The 27040-nt window shown below is 42.9% G+C and overlaps 1 protein-coding gene across 2 annotated transcripts in view; it reads left to right on the forward strand.

The window, feature by feature from the left end:
- The window catches only part of eif2ak2 (eukaryotic translation initiation factor 2-alpha kinase 2), a 58968-nt gene extending 33406 nt beyond the window's left edge, over positions 1 to 25562 (forward strand). For both annotated transcript variants that reach the window (XM_048596581.1, XM_048596582.1), the window contains exons 13-21: positions 526 to 589; positions 2414 to 2454; positions 3975 to 4094; positions 7069 to 7152; positions 9765 to 9960; positions 16681 to 16806; positions 21405 to 21509; positions 23079 to 23141; positions 23240 to 25562. In XM_048596581.1, coding sequence (XP_048452538.1) covers positions 526 to 589; positions 2414 to 2454; positions 3975 to 4094; positions 7069 to 7152; positions 9765 to 9960; positions 16681 to 16806; positions 21405 to 21509; positions 23079 to 23141; positions 23240 to 23344 — 904 coding nt within the window. In that variant the 3' untranslated portion in view covers positions 23345 to 25562. The remainder of the gene's footprint in view (positions 1 to 525; positions 590 to 2413; positions 2455 to 3974; positions 4095 to 7068; positions 7153 to 9764; positions 9961 to 16680; positions 16807 to 21404; positions 21510 to 23078; positions 23142 to 23239) is intronic.
- The last annotated feature ends 1478 nt before the right edge of the window (positions 25563 to 27040 follow it).

A 27040-nucleotide genomic window follows, 5' to 3' on the forward strand; every position in this document is an offset into this window, starting at 1 on the left:
GTTACTTTTTGGAAGAAGTGCACCTGATGTTCCCGGTGAATATTTATTATTTAAACAACATCTAAAATATATTAATAAGGACAAAGTTCTGGAGAAACTCGGCAGGTCTGGCACCATCTGTAGAGTGAGAAACCATTTCAGTTTTCAAGTCCAATGATTTCTTCAGAACTCTTCTATATCCCTCTACACAGATGCTGCCAGACCTGCCGAGTGTCTGCAGCACTTTCTGTTTTTATTAAGCCATTGTTATTTTGTGCGCGCTTGCTGTCAGCAAATTGCCTGTTATATTTTCTACATTACAACAATGACTGCATTCAAAAATATTTCATACACTGGAAGATTCTTTGGGACCTAACGTCTTGACAGGTGAGTGATTACACTTCAATTTGGTATATCATCTTTTTTGATTCAATGAGGTTTCTTAATTCCATCCCTTTATGAGTTAGGAGATCATTTCTGGGTGTTGCTGAAGGATGTTTGGTTATTTGGGAAGTCAGAATGATTGAAAATTATTTCTTTTTATAGCGTGAGGCCATTAGCACCAAACTTTTCTCATTTGGACACGAAAACGGATGCCTCATCTTCTCAGGTACCCTATTCATTTCCCAAAAGATCGATTGTTCAAGGACTTGTTGTTTAAATGCTGTTTTCCTTCATAGGATGACTGACATTACTGCATAAGAGGGGACCCTTCAGTCCATTGTGCCTACTCTGGCTCCTCAACAGAGCTGTGTACCTGTATTCGCATTTCCCTGTACCCTCTTCTGTTTCTTCCCTTTTCCAAATGAACCGCAGTAGTTCAAGAAGGCAGCTCACGGCCACCTTGTCAAGGGCAATCAAACATGGGAACAAATCCTAGCCTTACCAGCTATTCACACATTTCATGAAGGAATTTTTAAAAAATCCTTACCTGGTTTTTATATAAATGACTGTCTGACCAATGATTTAATATCCCAAATGATATTTATTCTGCATTCTAAGCACCTTCTTTGTGAGAATGTTTTTCCTAAATTCCATGTAAGTCTTCAAATCAGAATACCTGAGTGATTCCTAAACCATGGCTTCAGAGACTAAAGCACAAAATACAAGTGAACACTCCATTACAGTGCTGAGAGACACCTGCACTGTTGGAGGTGCCATTTTCAGATAAGACATTAAAATAATGCAAAACGGAAGTTGTTGGAGAAACTTGGGCAGGTTTGGCAGCATCTGTGGAGACAATGCTGAATTAAAGTTTCAAGCCTAGTACCCTTCTTCAGACATAATTTATGTCAGATTTACAGCAGTTTCAGAATTTCCAGTTTGTAGGCAGCAGCCACTTTCTCTTCACTATGGATATGCAATCCCTTAACACCTCCATCCCCCATCAGGTTGGTCACAGAAATCTCTGCTTCTTCCTGGAAAAAAAAGGCCCGAACCATTCCCATCCACCACCACTTTCCTCTGCTTGGCCGAGCTCATCCTCATTTGGAACAGCTTCTCCTTTAACTCCTCTCACTTTCTTTAGATAAAGATGTGGCCATGGGTGCCTATATGGGCCCCAGTTACGCCAGTCCCTTTGTGGGGTACCTGGAACATTCCTTGTTCTAATTCTATATGGGCCATCCCCACAACTGTCTCTGCTACATTAAACCAAAGCCTTCTCTGCCTCCTCAGGTTGATGTGATGGGAAATCAAGTTTCCCAATGTTCTGATCAAAATTTCTCTCTGTCCACCAACAGCAGAAAAAGATTGTCTGATCACTCACCTTGTAATCTGTGTGTGAGAGGATACAGCACACAAATAGCTGCTGAGCTTACCTAAAGTGTATCTGTGAGTGTGCTGCACAAAATGCCTTGGGGGCAAAGTACTTTTTTGGGCCCTCCTATTACTGATTCAGAAGGTCATGAGTTCAAGTCCCACTCCAGGAACTTGGGCTACTGAGTTCAGAGTGAAGCGTATTGCAATGGTGGGAGGCGCAGTTTTCTGGATGAGACATTAAGTCAATGTGCTGTCTGCCTGGAGCACGAGCGTGACCATTGAACTGAACTGAGGTGGACACTAGCAGAGAGAAGCTGGAGCCAAGTGTATCACCAAGCCCTGTGGTGAATCTTTGAGCACTTAAAGGCCTTATTGCCACCTGCAGAGAATGGAAGCAATGTGATTTCTCCAAACCATTACAATATTCCATATTTTTCAAACATTTCCCCTCAAACTGTTTTCCTTGCCCTTAGTTTACCCCAGATTAAATCTCGATTCTGAGCGTTCCTGCAACAAGTTTCAGATCTTGGGAACCTCCAGCAAGAATTCAGGCGTACACTCTCAATCATTGTGAAAGCTATGACCCTCAGTTCCTCATGTATTCCTAGGAATAGTCTGCCTTATGTCCAAACCAAGCAGAAAGCTAATGACCTCTTCACCTTTGAACTTACAGAAGAACAATAACAATGGACAAGATCAAGACCTGGAAGTGAAGTAAGAGACAGTTCAAACATTAAAATGCAGTGATTGGGCAATACTCCCTGCAATGCATGAAGGCCACTTTGTTCAGGTCAATGCGGAATACCCTGAAAGTGTCACTCCCCTGGGTGACATTGGGCATTGTTGGAACACCATAACAGGGGGCAAACAGTGTACGCTGCTCTCACCGGCAGCTCAGAAGGTTGAAGCCGCACTTCAGTACACTTGAATGCACTGCATTGTCAGAGGTGCCGTCTTTCAGGTGAAAGGCTAAGCTCAGGCCCTGTTTTGCCTCCTTGGGTGGTTGTAAAATGTCCCAAAGCCAGGTTTTTGAACTGATCTGCCTGATGGGATTGCTCTATACAGGATTGGATGTACATTTAGACCAGGCCAAAGAGAGTGATTATTCTTTCCCCCTTCGATATTGAACTTTTCACGACAATCACAACAGCTTCACAGTCACTGTTATTGAGAGCAATTTTTATTGTTGGATTTTATTTTTAAACTATTCAAATTCCCAAAGTGCCTCAGTGGAGCCTACACTCAAGTTTGACGTAATCACTGTGCTATTCTACCTGATAGGATAGAATGTGTTTGTATCTTGTGGAGGTAGTGAGGTAAATTACCCACAACTCTTCCTCTCAGCAGTGTATGATGGGAGTTTTAGGCCCATACTCAAACAGTAGGCCTGTGTGTTTTTTCTTCAATATTTAAATGCAAATACAGTGCTCTCAGAAGGGTTTGATTTGGGAGGCAAATCTCTATTAGTTCCCCTTCCTTCAATTCTCTGTATGTTAAACTTAACAATGAAAGACCGACTGTACCTCCAACCCAGTGGTGCCATGTTAATAATTCAACATCCACTTTTGAAATGGCTTCTGTAGGTCACTGTCATCCTTTCTAACTCAAATACTCTGGTAGATGCCTCCCATCTTCCACTCTCCACAAACTAGAGCTCATTCCAACATTGTGCTGTATGAGTCTCAGCTCACACTAAATACTGATCATACCTGTACTCATTGAACGACACTGGCTCCAGGTTTAGCGAAGACTTGATATTAAAATCCTCAACCATGTCTCCCAATCCATTCATTATCTTGGTCCTCCTTATCTCTTCAATCTCCTCCAGCCCCCATAACCCTGTAGAATCTCTGCACTCCTGTAATCTTTCCTCTTCCACATGTCTTATTTGAATCCCTGGTGACTGTGACTTCAGCTGCTAGGTCCCTGTTGATGCTGATCACAGCTGATGTTATTAGTGGATGAGTCAGATCCTAGACTGAAACCTCTCTTGATAGGTTATGTCCTGTTTTGATTTTAACAAAGTGGCCTCTCGCTGAAACGTAAGCATGTGATTTTTTAAATGTTTCTGTGAAGCTCACTGGTATCGTTTAGCACCTTAAAGGGTATCATATAAATATAAATCATATAAATATTAATTCTCGTTGTAAAACAGGGGAAACACATGCGTTGAGAAAGTTTGTGGATGTTTGTATGTTTCTTGTTAATTGCTGTGGTATACTGAACATTCCTAGAATTGATGGCTTTTCAGAGTTTGAAGAAATCGGAAGTGGTGGTTTTGGCCATGTTTACAAAGCTAAGAACAATGTTGATGGACGGTACTATGCCATCAAGGAAGTCTTAATGAAGAATGAGTGAGTCTATTCTTAATCTTCATCCTTTCTTTGTGATTATAAAAAGAAGTGGAATGTAAACAACAAGACACTCTCAGCCACAGGCCTTCAGTCCCCAAGGTGCTCCTTACCCATAGACTCCGAGTCCACGAGGCACCCTACACCCATTAGCCCCTCAGTCTCCACATACCCTTCACCCGCCTACCTTTAGTTTCCAAGACACCTTCCACCTGTAGACCTTCAGTCCTCCAGTTTAACCTTAGTCCCCCAGTCTCCAAACTGTCCTGGGGCCTCTGCTCTTTGTGATCTTTATAAATGACTTGGATGAGGAAGTGGAAGGGTGGGTTAGTAAGTTTGCTGATGACACGAAGGTTGGTGGAGTTGTGGACGGTGGAGGGCTGTCGTAGGTTGCAACAGGGTGTTGACAGGATGCAGAGCTGGGCAAAGAAGTGGCAGATGGAATTCAACCCAGAAAAGTGTGAAGTGATTCATTTTGGAAGGTCGAATTTGAATGCAGAATACAGGGTTAATGGCAGGATTCTCAGCTGTGTGTAGGAACAAAGGGATCTTAGGGTCCACGTCCACAGATCCCTCAAAGTTGCTACCCAAGTTGATAGGGTTGTAGAGAAGGCGTATGGTGTGTTGGCTTTCATTGGCAGGGGAATTGAGTTTAAGAGCCGCGAGGTTATGCTGCAGCTCTGTAAAACTCTGGTTAGACCACACTTGGAATATTGTGTTCAGTTCTGGTCACCTCATTACAGGAAGGATGTGGAAGCTTTAGAGAGGATGCAGAGGAGATTTACCAGGATGCTGCCTGGACTGGAGGGCAAGTCTTATGAGGAAAGGTTGAGGGAGTTAGGGCTTTTTTCATTGGAGCGAAGAAGGATAAGAGGTGACTTGATAGAGGTGTACAAGATGATGAGAGGCACAGATAGAGTGGATAGTCAGAGACTTTTTCCCAGGGCAGAAATGGCTATCACAAGGAGGCATAATTTTGAGGTGATTGGAGGAAGATATAGGGGAGATGTCACAGGTAGGTTCTTCACACAGAGAGTGGTGGGCATGTGGAATGCGCGGCCAGCAGTGGTAGTGGAGTCAGATACTTTAGAGACTTTTAAGTGACTCTTGGATAGGCACATGAATGATAGTATAATGTAGGGTATGCAGGGTAGATTGATCTTAGTAGGATAATAGGTCGGCACAACATCATGGGCTGAAGGGCCTGTATTGTGCTGTACTATTCTATCTTCTATGTTCTAGTTGGAAATAAGTCATTGATTGGTCCGTGGACTAATAAGTTGTTGATGACTGAAACCTTTTGCTTGCGAGCAACTTGAAGTGAAAACAAGTCACAGAGACACAGTGGGAAAGGAGAAAAAGAAAGTGTGTAAATCTTCTCCCAGCCCAGAAGCTACTGCTATCTGTTGTCAAAAATTTAGGTGGCACAGTGGTTAGCACTGCTGCCTCACAGCACCAGGGACTAGGGTTCAATTCCACCCTCGGGTGACTGTCTGTGTGGAGTTTGCATATTTACCCTGTGTCTGCATGGGTTTCCTCCGGGTCTTCCAGATTCCCCCCACAGTCCAAAGATGTTCAGGTTAGGTGGATTGGCCATACTAAATTACCCATAGTGTCCAGGGATGTTTGGGTTAATCATGGGAAAATGCAAGGGTAGGGGAATGGGTCTGGGTGGGATGCTCTTCAGAGCAGCAGTGTGGACTTGTTGGGCTGAATGGCCTGTTTCCACACTGTAGGGATTCTGTGATCTGTGATATCCTGCATTCCTAGCCCGTTAGTTACCAAGACACCATTAATCCAGAGCCTCTCAGTCTGTGTTTGCCACTATCTGTCTCACTTGTGTCCTGTGTGAATCTGTTCCCTCTCCTCCTTTCTATTGTTAATTATGGACAGTGACAATGTTTTGTGAGGTTTGGGGCAGCCCATTATAGGGATGAAGTAAAAACAACAGGAAAAGATTTGGAGATCACTGGATTTTAGTGATGTGGAGAGACCAGAGAAGCTGGGATTGTTCTCCATGCAGCACAAAAGCTTATTGGGAAATGTAATTGAGCCTTTTGATAAAGTGAATAAGGAAAAACTGCTCCCTCTGGTAGGAGGAGAATGAGCAACCTGAGGTCACAGATTTAAGGTAATTGACTCAAGAACCAGAGGGTACTCGGGGAGAATTTTTTTATGTCAAGAGCTGTTAAGATTTCGAATTCTCTGCTTGAAACATTGTTGGAAGGCAATTTGCCAGTTTCAAGAAGAAATTAGATAAAGATTTGCTGGGCCAATAGGAAGGATCAGTGGGGCTAATTGGATAATTCTTTCTAGGAGCTGACACAGGCACAGTGGGCTGCGTAGCCTCCTGTGCTGTACAATTCCAAGAGGCTCACCAAGATATTGTCAGAATTGGCCAGGGTAGGGTGGTGGGGTGTGTGGTTAAGCAAGGTTAGTTTGCTCTCTTTGAAAAGGAGAATTAACATTCTACAGATGGATTATGATCTGTCACACAGAGGTTTGAACCACTGACTGTATAGTTACTTGTGCTAGTTTCAAATTGTATCAGTAATGTCCAGTAACATTACAATGATGAAGAAAAGTTGAACTGATTGTTCAGAATCGAAAGGAAAGTTTGGAATCTGACTCAGATCTTTGCTAAGATGATGGGTACAGTGATGAGGAATTGTTACCACTGCTGAGTGAGAGAGCAGTGAGAATCTCATGTTAAGGATCAACAAAAAACAGAACTCAGAGGTCTGAGAAAGATGTCTTTATGTAGATGCAGTTAGGATGGGGAATACTCTGCCACACCAACATAGAAGCACAGTGTATTATTTCTTCTCAAAGAGAATCCAATAGCCATTTATAGAATAGTGAATGGGCTCAAACCAGGTGGTTCACGTGAGATCTGACATCAACCTGATGAGCTGAATGGCCTTCTTCCTCATGATTTTATGATTCTTACATGTTAATTTCCTTTTAATCAAATTAGGAAAACAAAACGTGAAGCTGAGTCCTTGGCAAAGACAGAACATAAAAATATAGTTCGATACCACAACTCCTGGATTGGGAAAAGGTGACTGAAAATAATGATAAGATCTGCTAGTACTGTGAGAAATATTTTCTAACCTTCTGACAAGAAGCAATGTGTGTAGCAATCATAGAAGTGAGTCAGAAAGTCATTGTTTAAATCAGACGCCAGTGACCTAAGCACAACATTTTAGTTCATGGTCCAGTGCAGCGGTGAGGGAATGCTGTACTGTCAGAGGGTCAGTACTGAGAGAGTGCTGCACTGTCACAGGGTCATGAAGTCATAGAGGTGTACAGCACGGAAACAGACCCTTTGGTCCAGCTCATCCGTGCTGACCAGATATCCTAAATTAATCTAGTCTCATTTGCCAGCATTTGGCCCATATCCCTCTAAACCTTCCTTTCCATCCAGGTGGCTTTAAGTGTTCTAATTGTACCAGTCTCCATCATTTCCTCTGGCAACTCATTCCACACACGCACCACCCTCTGCGTGAAAAAGTTGCCCTTTACATCCTTTTTATATCTTTCCCCTCATATCTTAAACCTATGCCCTTAGTTTTTGACTCACCCCACCCTGGGGAAAAGACCTTGTCTGTTTACCCTATCCATGCCCCTCATGATTTTATAAACCTCTATAAGGTCACCCCTCAGCCTCTGACATTCCAGGGAAAGAAGCTACAGCCTTTTCAGCCTCTCCCTTTAGCTCAACCCCTCCAACCCTGGCAACATCCTTGTAAATCTTTTCTGAACCCTGTCAAGTTTCACAACATCTTTCCTGTAGCAGGGAGACCAGAATTACACACAGTATTCCAAAAGTGGCCAAACCAATGTTCTGTACAGCCACAACATGACCTCCAACCCCCATACCCAATGCATTTACCAATAAAGGCAAGCAGATCAAAATGCCTTCTTCACTACCCTGTCTCCCAGGACTCCACTTTCAAGGAACTATGAACCTGCACTCTGAGGTCTCTTTGATCAGCAACACTCCCCAGGACCTTACCATTAAGTGTATAAGTCCTGCCCTGATTTGCTTTTCCAAAATGCAATGCCTCACATTTCCCTAAATTAAACTCCATCTACCACTCTTCGGCCCATTGGCCCATCTGATCAAGATGCCGTTGTACACTGAGGTAACTTTCTTTGCTGTCCACTGCACCTTCAATTTTGGTGTCCAGTACCAAGGGAGTGCCTCATTGTCGGAGAGTCAGTATTGAGCGAGTGCCACAGTGTCAGAGGGAACAACTTAAAGTGAGAATCCCCATTCCTGCCAAACGTGGGTCAAAGTTTTCAAATTGGCAAATTTAATTTTTTAAACCGTTTTTGCAGTATTTCTGTCTTTCTCTCTCTTGATCTAGTCTTTCTTTCCCACTGTTGTTAAGTTTAGCACTATCACTTTGCTTTCAGATTCTCTTTCTTGGCTTTTTTTACAACCTAATCAAATTTCTCACTCCCTGCTCGTGTTTAACGGTTTCTGTATCTGCACTTCCTGCAGGCATCTATCTTCACAGGTAGTAATTCTCCCCTGGACTCAGTGTAGCTAATACCCAGGGGCATTTGAAAAATCCAAGGCCATTTGCTTGTCTGGGGAAGGGGTACAGAAGGCTGCCACAGGGTAGGATGAGGGTAGGAAGAGACTAAATAGTCCCTATGTCAGCACAAACACAGAAGGTTTGATTACCATATGACTGCATCACTTAACAAATGACTTGGCACAAATGGAAAAGAAGCTCCTGAAAACCAAAAAGTAACTCCACAAAATAAAAGTATTTCTTGAGAAAAACTTCAGGCTTCCCTGAAAAATAAATATAACTTTCATCCCCATCCCCTCGCCAATCCATTTTGCAGGAAGAATGGTTGAAAAGTGAATGCTGATATAATGTTGGAGTTTCTGTAGCACTGCCACCAAAGTTGCAATAGCTGATCAAAAGAAATTTCACCCATTTCCTGCACAAAATTACCCTCCAAACGTCCCTTCCCCTCAGTGTTTTCTGCCTGCCAGGAAAGTCATCACATTCTAAAGATAAAAATTGCTGATAAAACACTGCAGGTCTGACAGTATCCACAGGGAGAAGACAGATAATGTTTTGGGACCAGTGACACCTTTTTCAAAACATTGGCAATACTCGAGTCACTGGACTTGAAATGTTATCTCTGTTTAATCCCTATAGATGCGGCCAGACCTGCTATGTTTCACCAGCAGTTTCTGTTTTTGTTTCATCCGCAGTTCTTGTTTTACTCTACAGTCTAAACATAAACAGGTGTTGCTATTTATCTATGATACAGATATTTTCCTTCAAAGCTCCTTGTCCATCCACACTTCCTGCACCTCTCCATTGCTGGCCATGCTGTTGGTTGCTTTAAACTCTGGAATTCTCTTCCTAAACCTCTTGGTCTCTGCCTGTCTGTCTGCTCCTATAAGGTGACTTTAAAACCTACCTGTTTTGTTTATGATAACTGCCTTTTGTGGCTTGATGTCAGATGCTCTTTGATAGTTGCTCCTATGTTCTACTACATTACTATATAAATAGAAAATGTTGTTTGAACTGTAGTTCAAATCAAGAAATTCACTGGCTTTGGAATGTGAGAAAACAATTTTATTGTTCATATTTTAAAAATTATTTTTCAATAAATTGTACTTTTATATTTTAAATTAAGCTTCCAAAAATACCGCTGGCTCAAGGAATCTCTCTTTATTCAAATGGAGTTGTATGAGAAGAACTTGAAAGAATGGATGCAAGAACCTCAAAATAATGAATCCACTCAGAATGGAGTTATAATGTCCATTATTCATCAACTATTGGATGGAGTTATTTACATTCATCAGAATAACATGATTCATCGGGACATGAAGGTTAGAACAAGAATGGTGCAGCACAGGAACAAGCCTTTCAGCCCACCAAGATTTCGGCGACACATGATGCCTTTCTAAACTAAAAACCTTTTGGGTCTACACTGTCTGTATCCCTCTATTCCCTGCCTATTCATATGTCTGTCGAGATGCCTCTTAAACATTGCTGTTGTATCTGCCTCCTCTGACAGCACATTCCAGGCACTAACCACACTCTGTGTGAAGAAACTGTCTCTCCCATCTCCTTTAAACTTACCGCCTTTTGCCTTAAACTTATGCCCCCGAGTAATTGACATTTCTACCCTTGGAAAAAGAGTCTGACTATCCATTCTATCCATGCCTGTCATAATTTTGTAACTTCTTTCAAGTCGCCCCCTCATCCTTTGATATTCAAGTGAAAACAAGCCAAGTTTGTCCAGTCTGTCCTCATAGCTAATACCATCCAAATCAGGCAACCTCCTGGTAAATCTTTTCTTTACCCTCTCCAAAGCCTCCACATCCTTCTGGCAGAGTGGCAACCAGAACTGTACACAATATTCCAGATGTGGCCCAACTAAAGTTCTATGTAGCTGCACTATGACTTACCAAGTTTTATACTCTATGCCCTGACTAATGAAGGCATGCGATATGTCCCTTTAATCATCTTATCCACTTGTGTTGCCACTTTCAGCGAAGTTGCAGTGGACCAGTATACTTAGATCTCTCTGTATGTTGATGTTATAAAGGCTTCTGTCATTTGCTGTATACTTCCCTCCTGCATTAGGTCTCCCAAAATGCATCACCCCACATCTGTCTGGATCAAACTCCATCTGTCTTTTTTCCACCCAAGTTTCTTGCCTATCTGTATCCTGCTGTATCTTCTGGCAATCCTCCTCACGATCTGCAGCTCCTCAATCTTTGTGTTGTCCACAAACCTACTAATCAGGCCACCACATTCCAATCATTTAAATATAATACAAACCACAGAGGTCCTAGCACTGATTCCTGCGGAACACCATTGATCACAGATCTCCACTGAGAAAAATACCCTTCCACCACTACTCTCTGTCTCCTATGACTAAATCAGTTCTGTATCCATTTTACCAACTCACCCGGATCCCATGTGACTTCACCCTTTGTAGCAGCCTGCCATTAGATACTTTGTCAAAGGCTGTGCTAAAGTCCATACAGACAACATCTACCACTCTGTCCTCATCGATCATCTTTGTTATCTTCTCAAAAAACTTAAAGTTTGTGAGACACAACCTTCCCTGAACAAAACCATGCTGCCTATCGTTAATAAGTCCATATTTTTCCAAATGTGAGTAAATCCTATTCCCTGAGAATCTTCTCCAATAATTTCCCTACCACTGACACAAGTCTCACTGGACTGTAATTTCCTGGATTATCCCTGTTGCATTTCTTAAATTAAAGGAACAACATTAACTATTCTCTAGTCTTCAGGGGCCACTCCTGTGACTAGAGAGGATACAAAGATTTCATACAAGATCCCAGCAATTTGCTCACCTGCCTCCCTCACACTTTAGGATAGATCCCATTAAGTCCTGAGGACTTGTCTAACTTAATGCTTTTCAAAACACCCAACATCTCTTTTTTTACATTGACACACCTTAGAATATCAACATACCAATCCTGAGCTTCACCATCTACTATGTCCTTCTCCTTTGTGAATACTGATGCAAAGTTTTCATTCAGGACCTCACCCATTTCCACTGGTTTCGCACTTAAATTCCTTCCTTTATCCTTGTGTGGATCTACCCTTTCCCTAGCTACCCTCTTGTTCCATAGGGATTTTCCTTATTTCCTGTCTGCCAAAGACATTTCATTCCCCCTTTTAGCCCTCCTAATTCCTTGTTTGAATTCTTCCCTGTTATCTTTGTATTCGTCAAGGACTGTCTTTCTTTAGTTTCCTAAACCTTACATATGCCTCCTTTTCCTTTTTGACTAAGCTCTCAATATCTTGCCAACCTTATCCTTCATTCTCACAGGAACATGCTGGTCCTGAACACTAATCAGCTAGCCTTTAAAAGATTCCCACATGCCAGATGTGGATTTACCCTCAAAAAGCCTCCCCAATCTGCATTCCCAAGTTTTTATCTAATATTGTGGTAGTTAGCCTTCCCCCAATTTAATACTTTCACCTGAGGACCACTCATATCCTTATCCACAAATAACTTTAAAACTGACAGAATTATGGTCACTGTTCCCAACATTCTCCACTGAAACTTTGATCACCTGGCTGGACTCATTCCCCAATAGCCGATCTAGTATGTCCCCTTCCCTTGTTGGACTATTTATATATTGTTTCAAAAAACAGCCCTAACAAATCTCCCTCCCCCCCCACTACCTTTGCGACTCCCAGTCAATAAAGGGGAAGTTAAAATTATTCAACACAACAGCCCTGTTGTTTTTATACTTTTCCACGATCTGCCCACATACCTATTCCTCTATCAGCCACAGGATTTGGGAGGCCCGTAGTAGTACAATACCATCAAAATGACTATGCCCTTCCTTTACCAGAGCTTTATCCATACAGCCTCACTGAACCCTCCAAGCTGTCCTCCCTCAGTACAGCAATGATATTCTCCCTAATCAGTAACGTAACTTTCCCACCTGTTTTACATCCCTCTCTATCTTGCCTGAAAATCTAAATCCTGGAACATTAAGCTGCCAGTCTTGTCCCCTCTCAACGAAGTCCCTGTAATAGCTACAACATTACCGTCATATGCATTAATCCAAGCTCTAAGTTCATCTTGGTTAGAGACAGAAAAACTGCAGATGCTGGAATCCAAAGTAGACAAACAGGAGGCTGGAAGAACACAGCAATCCAGGCAGCATCTGGAGGAAAGGAGCAGTCAACGTCTTGGCTATTATTCTTCTTCAGTACTGGAGAAGGGTTATACCTGAAATGTTGACTGCTCCTTTCCTCCAAATGCTGCCTGGCCTGCTGTGTTCTTCCTGCCTCCTGTTTGTCTACCTCTAAGTTCATCTGCCTTGCCTGTCATACTCTTCGCATTAAAGCAAATATATTTCAGACCACTAGTCCTGCCATGTTAAGTAACCTCCCCCAGTTTATTCTTCCTCTCAGTCTTAATGGCATTAGTTTCTGACTCTGCTCAGTCATTTTACTTGCTGACCTATTGTTCTGAATCCTGACCCACTTCCAACCTAGTTTAAACCTTCCCGAGTGGCACTAGCAAGCCTCCCCGCCAGGATATTGGTGTCCCTCCAGTTTAGGTGCAACCTGTCCTTTTTGTACAGGTCCCAGCTGTCCCAGAGTACATCCCAATGATGCACATACCTGAAGCCTTCCCTCCTACACTAGTTCTGGAGATTACAGCGCTAGAGATCCTGCTTGTCAGCTTCCTACCTAACTCTCTGAACTCCCTTTGCAGGACGTCATCTCTCTTTTATCTGCAAATTTGGCTGAAGTACTTTTTATCCCGCCTCCAAGTCATTAATATAGATTGTAAATAGTTGGGGCCCAAAGACTGAAACCTGTGGCTCCCCACTTGTTACATCCTGCCAAACAGAAAAAGACCCATTTATTCTGATTCTCTGTCTTCTGTTGGTTAGCCAATCCTCAGTCCAAGCTAATAAATTACCCCTAAGACCATGTAATTTTAGGTGGTGTATTAAACGTTTGTGTTGCACCTTATCAAATGCCTTCTGGAAGTCCATATATACCCCATCTGCAGGGTCCCCATTATCACATTGCTTGTTACACCTTCAAAAAACTTTTGCATTAGAGTCAAATGTGATTTACCCCTCATTCAATCCATCAAAATCAATCTGGTTTTATTTTGACTTTCCAAATGTCCCGTTATTACTTCCCTAATAATGGATTCTAACAGTTTCCCAATGACTCGTTAAACTAACTGATCTACAATTTCCTACTTTCTGTACTCCTCCCTTTTTAAAAAAATAAAGTTATTATATTAGCTTTACCACATCCAGAGAATTTTGGAATATTATAACCAATGGATCCACTATCTGTGCTTCCATTTCCTTTTAGACCCTAGGATGTAAGCTGTTGGGCCCTGGAGACCTGTTTATCTGCAATCCCAGTAGTTTGCTCAGTGCATTTCCCTGGTGACTGTGATTGTTCTAAGTTCCTCCCTTTCCATAACCTCTGCATTACCTCTTACTTTTAGGATGGTACTAGTTATTGCATTATTAACTTCCCAGTCTCATCCTCCAAGAAACCAACATTCATTTCAACTACTCTTTTCCCTTTTATTTACTAATGGAACCTTTTGTCCATTTTTATATTTTGCACTATTTTTCTTTCATAGTTTACCTTTGCTCCTTTTTTGACAATTTTTTATTAATCCTTTGTGGATCTTTAAAAGTTTGCCAATCTTTCAGCCCACCACTGGCCTTTGCAATATGGTATGCCTTCGTTTTTGTCATTATGTTATCATTAACACCCTTGCTTAGCCATTTTTTTCCACTTCTTACACTCCTTCTTTCTTTCTGTAATATATTTTAGTTGGGAGTAATTGTGTATCTCCTTAAACATCTGCCACTAGTCATCAACTGTCTTACCTTCTAGTCTTCCGACCCAATCCACTGGGGTCAGATCCATCCTCATGCCTGTGTAATTGAGATAGTAGGAACTGCTGATGCTGGAGAATCTGAGATAACAAGGTGTAGAGCTGAATGAACACAGCAGGCCAAGCAGCATCAGAGGAGCAGGAAAGCTAACGTTTCGGTTCGAGACCCTTCTTCAAAAATGGGGAAGGGGATTCTGCAAAAAATAGGGAGAGAGGGGGAGGCGGATAGAAGATGGATAAAGGAGAAGATAAGTGGAGAGGAGACAGACAGGTCAGAGAGGCGGGGATGGAGCCAGTAAAGGTGAATGTAGGTGGGGAGTTAGGGAGGGGATAGGTTGGTCCAGGGAGGACGGACAGGTCAAGGAGGTGGGATGAGATTAGTGGGTAGGAGATGGGGGCGGGCCTTGAGGTGGGAGGAATGGTTAGGGAGGCGGGGACGAGCTGGACTGGTTTTGGGATGTGGTAGGGGAGGGGAGATTTTGAAGCTTGTGAAGTCCACATTGATACCCTTGGGCTGCGGTGTTCCCAAGCGAAATATGAGATGCTGTTCCTGCAGCTTTCGGGTGGCATCATTGTGGCAATGCAGGAGGCCCAGGATGGACATGTCGTCTGAGGAATGGGAGGGAGAGTTGAAATGGTTTGCGACTGGGAGGTGCAGTTGTTTGTTGCGAACCGAGCGTAGGTGTTCTGCAAAGCGGTCCCCGAGCCTCCGCTTGGTTTCCCCGATGTAGAGGAGGCCACAACGGGAACAGCGGATGCAGTGTACCACATTAGCAGATGTGCAGGTGAACATCTTTTTGATGTGGAAGGTCTTCTTAGGGCCTGGGATGGGGGTGAGGGGGGAGATGTAGGGGCAGGTGTAGCACTTCCTGCGGTTGCAGGGAAAAGTGCCAGGTGTGGTGGGGCTGGAGGGGAGTGTGGAGCGGACAAGGGAGTCACGGAGAGAGTGGTCCCTCCGGAAGGCAGATAAGGGTGGGGAGGGAAAAATGTCTTCAGTAGTGGGGTCAGATTGCATATGTAATTGACTTTGTTTTTACAAGAAGTGGTTTATTGCGTGATAGCAGCTAGATACAAGTTAAGTTGGTATGGCAAATATCATTACTGGGACAATGAGAAAAGATCAATATTTGCTGTTACTCTTTAGAAATCCAATATTGTTTTCCCACCTGAGTTCCTTTGACATCAACATATTGGGTGGTGCTCCTCAAACCTCCACATTAACACTTTCAGACTCTTATACCCTCATAAAAAAGGCCTTTGTCTTCTTCCACTGTCTTTACTTCATCACTGGATATGTCTGCACCTACTGTTTAGCTTGGATGGCTCTGTATTCCTTTATTTGGCTTGAACCAGTTTCAGTTTCCCCAGAGGTTTTGGTTTCCAAGTCATGACTACAGTTCTGATTTCTTAAAAACTGGGAGGGTCAGTTTCATTTTCTCAGTTGCCCTTTTCCATTACGTCAAGCAATCTCCATCCCAACTAAAACAGATTGCATGGTCATCATCACATTGCTGTTCATGGAAGCTTGCTGTGCACAAATTGGCTGCTACATTTCTTACATTACAGCAGTGACTGAACTTCTTTGGATGTAACGTTCTTTAGGACACCCTGAGATTGTAAAAGCTTTAGAAATGCACAGTCTTTTTTTTCCTTACTCTTCTTTCCTATTTTCTTTCCTGCCTCCTCTCTTTCCCTTCCTTCTCTTGCTCCTGCTCATACCTAGCCTTCAGGTATTGCCTGTCAGCAGTAATCTTTACAAGCATGAAGGTTTCCTGGTTGTTAATAAATGGAATATTGTGTTGGATTCTGCTCAGCAAAACTCAGGAAGGATCCATTTACCAAACTGTTGGAAGGACTAACAAGGTTAAATTCTGAGGACAGGATACATATTCCCTCAAAGATAGAAGAGTAAGCAAAAATCTAATTGAGGTGCTTAAAATGCTGAAAAGAGTTGATACTCACTCTCTGTTCAATGTGTCTCCTGTGGTAGGAGTCCAGATCAGGTGGGTATAACCCCAAGCAGAGAGCTGGGCTGTTTTGATATGATGAGTGAAATCACAGCCATTATGATTGATTGAATTTTTCTAATTGTTTTTGGAAAGTAATGTTTTACAATGCACTAAATGGACTGAACATTTCTATTTTAATTTTATCTTGGTGAAAAAAGCCAGCAAATATCTTCCTTAAAGGAGAAATCATAAAGATTGGTGACTTTGGTCTTGCTACGATGATGAATGACCAGGAACCACTGACCAGAGACATTGGGACACTTCCATACATGAGTCCAGAACAGGTAAGGAAATCAGATTGAGTCTCTAACCATCACAGAGATTTTATAAAACGGAAGCATAATGCGACAACAGCACAAAGGGAGACTATTTGGTCCATTGTGCCAGTGCCAGTTCTTTGATAGAGCTATCCAATTAGTCCTAGTCATTGCTCTTTCCTCATAGCCTGTAAAGTTCTCCTTTTCTCGCAACTAGCCAAATTCCTTTTGAAATGTTACAGTTAAATATACTTTTATTCATTCTTGGGATATGGATGCCACTAGCTGGGCGAGCATTTATTGTCTGTCTCTGGTTGTCCTTGAGCTGGTTATGGTGAGCTGTCTTCTTGATCAGCAGCAGTCCATATGTTGTAGGTAGATCCACAATGCCCTTAGGAAGGGAATTCTAGGATCTTGGCCTAACGACACTGATATATTTCCAGGCTAGGATGGTGAGTAGCTTGGAGGGGAACTTGAAGTTGTAGTGTTCCCACGTTTCTGCTGCGCTTCTCCTTCTGGCTGGAAGTGGTGGTGAGTTTGGAAGGTGCTATCTAAGCAACCTTGGTGACTTTCTGCAGTGCATTCTGTAGGCACTACACACTGGTGCTACTGAGCTTTGGTGGTAACTGGACTGAATGTTGAAGGTAATGGGCTTTATTCAGGATGGTGTTAAGTTTCTTGAATGTTGTTGGAACTGCACCGTCCAGGCAATGACAACCCTGTGCACAGCTTTTACCGTACTTGAGATTAGACATGGAAAGATGGAGTAAAAGCAATGATTTACAAAAATGCATGAGAACTGAAAGATTATAGCTATTGTGAAAATTAAACTGGTTGGGAGTTTTTCCTTTAGCACTGAAAAAATTATTCTCCCAGAAGATCATTAATGTTTGGAATTTTCTTCTCCAGGGAGCAGTGGAGCTGAGTTAGAGATTATTGATTACAGGGGAGTTGACGGTTAATGAGGCAGTCAGGAGCAAATAGGAAAGAAAATGGATGAAGGCCACAATCAGTACAGCCAGGTTCTTTTAGAATGGTTGATCAGACACAAAAGGCTGAATGGCTTAATTGTGCTCCTTTTTTTAATGTTCTTATTAAGACTTTAAAATTATGAATGTGCTGGCAGTGTAGATGGGGATAGAATACTACCATTTGTAAGAATCTGAAGGTAGGAACTTAGATACACAATAAATCCAGGAAATAAAGACAAAATTCAGAAGGTAGTTGGAATGTGGAACTGTTGTCAAAGGAAACAAGCTTTAGATGCCATCAAAAAGAGAAAGTGATCAGTGGCTCTGACTGCTAGTGCTGGGCTACCTCTGTCCCCTGTGATATCACACTGACATTCTGTAAGAAGAGGGGAGGTGTGATGTTACAGGGGAGCAGGTAGCAGGTTAGTGAGTATTTCCTATTTATCAGGATTTGGGAGCAGTCCCATCAGACTGGAAGTTAGAAAACGTTAAACTGTGCTTTACAGGCCGGTTAACTTAACATTACTTTTTGAGTAAATGCTGAATCTATTATGAAATAAGTCTTAACAATACACTTAGAAGAGTATAGTGTGATTACAACAAGTAAGCGTGGTTTTCCTGAAGGGAAATCCTGGTGGATAAAAGATTGGTTAGTGGACAGAAGGCAGAGAGTAAGAGTAAAAAGACCTTTACAAGTTGGCAAGCTGTGACTAGTGCAGTGCCACAACGTTCAGTACTTGGGCCTCAGCAACTTACAGCCTATATTTATGACTAGATGAAGAGTAATGTGTCTAAGTTTGCTGTTGATACATGGCTAGGTGGAGAGGTCAGTTGTGAGAGGATACAAAGAGGCTACAAAGATTTTAAAGTTAGAGCTAACTGAGTGGGCAGCAAGATGGCAGATTGAATACAATATAGGGAAGTGTGAGGTTATTCACTAAAGATTTTTCAAGAGATATAAAATTTACAAGTGTTATGTTCAAAAAGGTTTGGATGTTCTCATGCAGGAATGCAGAAAGCTAGTATATCTGTGCAGCATGCAATTAGGAAGATAAATAGCATATTGGCCTTTGTTGAAATGGGATTGGAATATGTGAATTTAAAAAAATAGTCTTGCTACAATTGTATTGTGTTTTGGTAAAGGCTACATCTTGAATACTATGGGTAGTTTTAGTCTCTGCATTTACAGAAGCATATACTTGCATTGGAGTAACGGTTCACTAAATTGATTGGTAAGATGAGGGGCTTGTTTCTGATGAGAGGCTGAGTAAATTTGGTCCAAACCCTTTGGAGTTTCGAGGGAAGTAGTCTCAGTCACACATACAAGAATTCAAAAGGGCTTGTCAGGGAAGATACTGATTATTTTCACTGGTCAGGAAATTTATAACGTGGAGATACTGTTTTAAGATAAGGGGTCAATCACTTAGAACTGAAATGAGCAGAAATTCAGATTCAAATCACTCAAAGTGTTGTGAATCTATGGAATTCTTCTTCTCAGCAGATTGTGAATGCCCGATTGTTGAATACTTTTAACGTTGAACTAGACAGAATTTTTGTTTCTCGGGAATTGAGGGATATGGTGAGTGGGTGAGAGTGGAGTTTGAAACTTAGACTCAGAGAGTCATAGAGCTGTACAGCATGGAAACAGACCCTTCAGTCCAACTTGTCCATGCCGACCAGATATCCTAAATGAATCTAGCCCCATTTGCCAACATTTGGCCCATGTCCCTCTAAACCCTTTCTATTCATATACCTATCCAGATGCCTTTTAAATGTTGTAATTGTATCAGCCTCCACCACTTCCTCCAGCAGTTCATTCCGTACACATACCACCCACTACCAGAAAATGTTGCTCCTTAGGTCCCTTTTAAATCTTTCCCCTTTCACCATATAAACCTATGCCCTCTAGTTTTGGACTCCCCCACCCCAAGGAAAAGACCTTGTCTATTTACCCTATCCATGCCTCTCATGATTTTATACACCTCCATAAGCTTCTGCCACTCCAGGGAAAATAGCCCCAGCCTATTCAGCCTCTCCCTATAGCTCAAACCCTCCAACCCTGGCAACATCCTTGTAAACCTTTTCTGAACCCTTTCAAGCTTCACAACATCCTTCCTATAGCAGGGAGACCAGAATTGCAAGCAGTATTCCAAAAGTGGCCTAACCAATGTCCTGTGTAATTACAACATGACCTCCCAACTTCTACACTGACCAATAAAGGCAAGTATACCAAACGCCTTCCTCACTATCCATTCTACCTGCAACTCCACTTTCAAGGAACTTTGAACTTGCATTCCAAAGTCTCCTTGATCAGTAACACTCCCCAGGACCTTACCATTAAGTGTATAAGTCCTGCCCTGATTTGCCTTTCCAAAATGCAGCACCTCACATTTATCTAAATTAAACTCCATCTGCCACTCCTCAGCCCATTGGCCTATCTGATCAGGATCCTGTTGTATTCTGAGGCCATCTTCTTCACTGTGCACTAAACCTCTAATTTTGGTGTCATTTGCAAACTTACTAACCAAATCTCCCTAGGTTCACATCCAAATCATTTATATAAATGACAAAAAGCAGTGGACCCAGCATTGATCCTTATGGCACACCACTGGTCACAGGCCTCCAGTCTGAAAAGCAACTCTTCACCACCACCCTCTGTCTTCTACCTTCAAGACAGTTCTGTATCCAAATACCTAGTTCTCCTTGTATTCCATATGATTTAACCTTGCTAACTAGTCTACCATGGAGAACCTTGTCGAACACCTTACTGAGGTCCATATAGATCACGTCCACTGCTCTGCCCTCTTTGTTACTTCTTCAAATAACTCCAGTTACTGAGACATGATTTCCCATGCACAAAGCCATGTTAACTATCCCCAATCAGTCCTTGCCTTTCCAAATACATATAAATCCTGTCCCTCAGGATTCCCTCCAACAACTTGCCCATCACCAGTGTCAGGCTCAGGGTCTATAGTTCCCTGGCTTTCCCTTACCACCTTTCTTAAATAATGGCACCACGTTAGCCAACCTCCAGTCTTTTGGCATATCACCTGTGGCTATCAATGATACAAATATCTCAGCAAGGGGCCCAGCAATTGCTTCCCGCAGTGTTCTAGGGTACATCTGATCCGGTCCCAGGGATTTATCCACCTTTATACATTGTAAGACATTCAGCACCTCCTCCTCTGTAATATAGACATTTTTCGAGATGTCATTGTTTATTTCTCCATGTTCTCTATCTTCCATATCCTTCTCCACAATAAACAGTGATGCAAAATACTTATTTTGTATCTCTGTCATCTTCTGTGGTTCCACACATGGTTGATCTTTATGGGGCCCTATTCTCTCCCTAGTGACCCTTTTGTCCTTAACGTATCACTTAAGATCTGCCACAATCTTATTCAATGGTGGAGCAGGCTGAACAAGTCATACGATCTACGCGTACTCCTATTTCTCCTCTTCTCCTGTAAGCAGCATGTAATACAGCTTCTAATGTGCCAGAGCAGTTTGTGGGATTGTGGCACTGTGCCCCATTGGAAGCTATTTGGACAGGTTTGAATGAGTAACTTGGTGATGGGCAGAGACACTTTGTGAGGAAATTTCAGAGGTGTCCTGAACTGATTTTCCAACTTGTTTTTTTTTCTCTCAATGCAGATTTCAGGCCAGGATTACAACCACAAAGTTGACATCTATGCACTGGGCCTGATATTCTTTGAGCTTCTGTTCATGTGTCATGGGACTGCAATGGAAAAAAACAAGGTATCTCAATCACTTATTGTCATCAGCAGTGCTTCCTTTACCAGCCGGCAGTACGGGTGGGAGCTGGGAATTTTCTTTGGCCTCACATGAGGCATCTGGGGATATTGTGGGGAATGCCCAAGTGGGCAGAGAAGGGCACAGCTCATCCTGATGGCCAGCTTGAGTCCTATCTGCCCACGTTAATTGAGAAGTCAGATGACATACCACATGGCGTTCTGAATGACACTATCATTATGCAGCTTGCTTTCATTGTCCTGAAACCAAGGGCAGAATTGTACAACCCCCACACAGGCAGGTTTGCAGACAGGGGCTAGCTGCAAAGTTTCCAGGGACGCCACTCTATTACCTTCCTGTTCACCCCTCCACTGTTTAACAGGTTCCTGGAGCACTATTCCTGCCCTTACCCCAGTTGATGACCACTTAAGGACTGTTTCTTGCCAGGTCTCAGTACTGAGGTCTGCAGGTCAGTTCAGGAAAAGTGGGAAGAAGGGCTCAGAAGGGTGTTTGGGCAGAAAAGGAAGCAGGTTCTTCCCCCTGTCACTCTCCCTCTCAGATTCCCCTTCCTAATCATGGCCTTGTGGTCTGCCCCCTCCAGTGAATGTTCACCGCCACCATCCCCCCCACCAATAGTAACCCTCAGTTCCTCCTACCTGATGCTTCCCTGCTGTAGGCAGGTGCCCCACCTGGTCCAGGGGCTTTCTGTGGTGCTTCAGACTGGTAGCCCTGTCTGAGCTTGCAGCAATAGGTGCCACTCACTGCTCCCAGGAGACCTGCTAGCACAGTGGAGTTGTTGGCCAGTCTGCGACAGAACTTTCTTCTAAGTGAAAGATGACACTCTGTATCTAGCTAGTTGACACTCAATGGAGCATTAAATGGTTGTTGAGCAGTCAGCATTAATGGAGATCAAGCTGCCCCAAGGTTCAAACCCTTGGATGGAGATAATTATAGCTGGGTTAAGGTTTGTAAGCATGTTTCTATAAATATTGCCCCTCTAACTGTGTGCAGTCCTGGGGTCTAGATCCAATCCTTGGTTCATTGCTAAGTAGCAGTAAGAATGGCTTTGATCAACTCCTTGGGTTAGAAATGTGGCTCAAATTCCTCGTCACTGTCTGCTAATTGGATCACTGTAAGGAATCTAGATTTGATCTAATGTGGTGAGTGCTTGGTCAGACTACATGGTCTTCTCTCAATGTGCTTGGTCAGGTATTTGTGGGGTTTCTTCAGAACCTTAAGATGTCTCTTTATAGCCAATGAAGTACTTTTTGACTAATGGTCACTGTTGTAATGAATGTGATGACCAATTTGCACGCAGTGAGAACCCATGAACAGCAATGTGGTAATGACTAAATCAGCTGTTTTGATTTGTGTATTTTGCGCTGATGTGTGTATTTTAGGGAGGGCTTGGAAGGACTAGCCTCTGGTGATTCCCTTTCCAGATCCCACATTAAAGACCCAATTACTTTCTGGTCTTCCAGTCAAGCTAGTTAAGGAAAAGGAAACTGGAGCATCAGCACAGTTACAGCCTGAGGGGGAGTTGCTAATCTTTGTGTTTGTTTGTGGTTTATTTAGAATTGGCCCGAGATTCGAAAAGGAAACTTCCCTTCGTCCTTTCCGAAGAACTGTGAAGTCAAGGTAACAGCGCCATGATTTCAGTGTGATTCGGGAGAATCATTTCTATTGCTTCACATTAACAGCAAGTGCTAGACCTCTTTTGTGTCTCTTGTCCTCAGACTCTCTTAATCCGAAAAATGCTGTCTGACACTGCAAGTGAGAGACCAGAAGCAAAGGATGTCAAGGAGAATCTGGACCCTACAAAGCAATCAAAAACCATTTAAAGAAATTTGAAATGAGAGGACTTTTCCCAGACAACACTCTAGAATTGAGAAATCAACCGGTTGGCCACTGTTAGTCTTAATGATCAAAATTCAATTTAGCCATCTTTGAAACTTACTTTTAATACTATCAGAACCCATGGAATGTTACATTATTTGCTAACTGGATCACTGTAAGGAATCTAGATTTGATCTAATGTGGTGAGTGCTTGGTCAAACTACATGGTCTTCTCTCAATGTGCTTGGTCAGGTATTTGTGGGGTTTCTTCAGAACCTTAAGATGTCTCTTTATAGCCAATGAAGTACTTTTTGACTAATGGTCACTGTTGTAATGAATGTGATGACCAATTTGCACGCAGTGAGAACCCATGAACAGCAATGTGGTAATGACTAAATCAGCTGTTTTGATTGCTGCTGGATGAGAGATAAATATCAGCCAGTGCTAAGGCATATGTTCAGATCTCCATTTCCAGAAATATGCAGGCCATAAGACACACGAGGAAGTACTTGAAATTGCAAGAACACAAAGACCTCTAAAAAGTGAGAAACCTCAGGAAAAGTCAACGCCATTATTTCAGCCATTTGATCAGTGCTGAAAAGCTGCAGAGATCTCTTTGTGAGGGTAAAGTGGAGGACAGCAGAGCAAAGGGTCAACCTCAGGAGTAACTGGTTGGTTGGGTGGTTGAAGTTGAGTTGCGGTGTAAGGACCGAATAAGACAGGCAAGTGTGAGCTCCTGGTGAGGGCAGCTGCAAGCAACAGCACTAGCCATGTTGTCCCTGTTAGCTTTGAACATGTTTTCTCAGACTTTCAGAGGAGTTTCTTCACAATACAGAGTGTGGAAATTGGTCCTGTTCGTCAATGTATTGGTGTGAACTTGAAATGCACAAACAGCCCTTCACTAGTGAGCCTCAACTGTATATCTCTGCTAGTGCTGGCCGTGGCTCATGCATGGCCTGAATGCATAGCCTTCTTTCCTCTCAGTCAGATATTACAGGGACTTGAGGACAAATCAGTCTGTGCTGCTGGTGACAAAAGAGCAGCCAAATGTGCTGGCTAACCCTGACCCCACAACCAACATCACTATAACAAATGATCTGTTTATTATCACTTGGTGGGATCTTTCTGTGTCCAAATAGTTCCTGCACTACAACAGTGACTGCATTTCAAAACCTTTTGTTTACCTATTCAAAGAACTCTGATGTGAAAGACACTGTGTGAATGTGCATCCTCATTTTTAAAGCATGTTTTCTATATAATTGTAAGGAAAGTTGACACTGGGATTAATTCACTAACATGCACAGTATCTATAGCCAACAAATAGAAACATGGCATGGAGAATCAGATATCTCCTTCATCAGACAGCCTGTCTGTGATCTGCGCTTTTGTCTGAAGAGGATTCATGTTACTCCTCTTCACTCCAAGGTGGAGCCTCATCCATCTTTAGAATTCTCTACCCCACAGTTTTGTGGATGAACCATTGTTGAGTATATTTAGAGCTAGGATAGAGAAACTTCTGGCCTGTCAGAGAAGCAAGGGATATGCAAGGGGGCGTGCAAGTGGCTAGAAGGTCAGCCTTGATTGTACTGAGTAAGGCAACAAGCTCAAGGGGTCCATTGGACCACTTCCTTTATTGTGTAGTGTGTCAGTGACAAATGAACTTGAATTAGTTTTGCATGCTATATGAAAGCCATAATGTGAACAGTCTTCTCAATCTTGTGAATTTTAGATGCATGAAAAATGTCTCAAGGTTTAGAATCTCTTCCTTGCTTACAAAAGTCTCTACCTCTCCCCATCTCTGTAACCTCCTCCAGCATTATAACTCTGCACTGTTCTCATTCTGAGTTTAATATCTCCACCATTGGTGGCCGTGCCTTCAGCTGCCTATCCCCAGAGCTTTGGCATTCCCTTGCTCACACTGTTCTGTCTCTTTTAAGGTATTCCTGTTGACCATGGATTTTAGTAAAGCCTTTGACAAGGTTCCACATGGTAGACTAATTAGTAAAGTTAGATCACGTGGGATTCAGGGTGAGTTTGCCAATTGGATATAGAATTGACTTAATGGCAGGAGGCAGAGAGCGATGGTGGAGGGTTGTTTTTTTCGATCGGAAGCCTGTTACCAGCAGTATTCCACAGGGATCAGTGCTGGAGCCACTTTTGTTTCTCATTTGTACAAATGATTTAGATGAATATATAGAAGGCATGGTTAGTAAGTTTGCAGATGACAGCAAAATTGGTGGTATAGTGGACAGTGAAGAAGGTTATCTCAGATTACAAAGAGATCTTGAACAATTGGTTCAATGCGCTGAAGAGTGGCAGATGGAGTTTAATTTGGATAAATGTGAGATATTGCATTTCGGTAAAGCAAGCAAAGGTAAGACTTATACAACTAAAAGTCGAGCCTTGTTTGTAGTGTTGTAGAACAAAGAGACCTAGGGGTTCAGGTACATGATTCTTTGAAGTTTGTGCCACATGTAGACAGGGTGGTTAAGAAGGCATTTAGCCTGGTTGCCTTCATTGCTCAGGCCTTTGTATATAGAAATTGGGAATCCTGTTGAAGCTGTTCAGGATGTTGGTGAGGCCTCTTCTGGAGTACTGTATCCCATCTGGTCACCCTGTTACAGGAAGGATATTATTAAGCTGGAGAGGGTTCAGAAAAGATTTACCTGGATGTTGCCAGGAATGAAGAGTTAGAGTTATAAGGAGATGCTAGATAGGATGGGATTTTAGAAGATGATGCCAGATGTGGGAGAACAGCTTCATGAGGATTTTAATAGGATCAAGAGGATATAACTGTCAGAAAAAGTTGAGCTGGTACAGACATAGTAGGAACTGCCGATGCTGGAGCCTGAGATAACAAGGTGTGGAGCTGGATGAACACAGCATGCCAAGCAGCATCAGAAGAGCAGGAAAGCTGATGTTTCGGGTCTGGACCCTTCTTCAGAAATGGGGGAGGGGGAGGGGGAGGGGGCTCTGAAATAAATAGAGAGAGGGGGAGGCGATGATAGAAGGTGGGTAGTGGAGCAGATAGGTGGAGAGAAGACGGACAGGTCAAGGAGATGGGGATGAAGCTAGCAAAGGTGAGTGTAGGTAGGGAGTTGGGATAGGGGTTGGTCAGTGAGGAGGGAGGGGGGTAGCTGAGAGGGGGGACAGGTCAAGGAGGTGGGGATGAGGCTAGTAGAGGTGAGGTGAGTATAGGTAGGAAGTGGGAGTGGGTGTTGGTCAGTGAGTTGGGAGGAGCGGATAGGTGGGAGAAAAGACAGACAGGTCAAGGAGGCGGGGACAAGGGGGGGGGGGGGGGTAGTGTGGGGGTGGGGGCGGGGGTGGGGAGATTTTGAAGCTTGTGAAGTCCACATTGAGACCATCGGGTTGTAGGGTTTCCAGGTGGAATATGAGGTGCTGTTCCTCCAGCTGGTACAGAGCGCTTTCCTCTGGAAAAATTTTAAGAGTGGCCCTGATGGAGATGTTTAATATTTGGAACAGGTTTGTCAGAAAGGACTTGGAGAAGCTTGAGGTGAAATTTGACATGAGTTATGGAAAATCTCACATTTGTTTTGCTTTTGCCTAATGTTCATTGATACAGTGTTTATTGCTTGGAATGTCCTGAGATGGCAAACTCTTTCTGTAAGAGACAAGGTGCAGAGCTGGATGAACACAGCAGGCTAAGCAGCATCATAGGAGCAGAAAGGCTGACGTTTCGG

The sequence above is a fragment of the Rhincodon typus genome, chromosome 5, assembly GCF_021869965.1.
Source record: "Rhincodon typus isolate 14 chromosome 5, sRhiTyp1.1, whole genome shotgun sequence".
Taxonomy (NCBI): Eukaryota; Metazoa; Chordata; class Chondrichthyes; order Orectolobiformes; family Rhincodontidae; genus Rhincodon; species Rhincodon typus.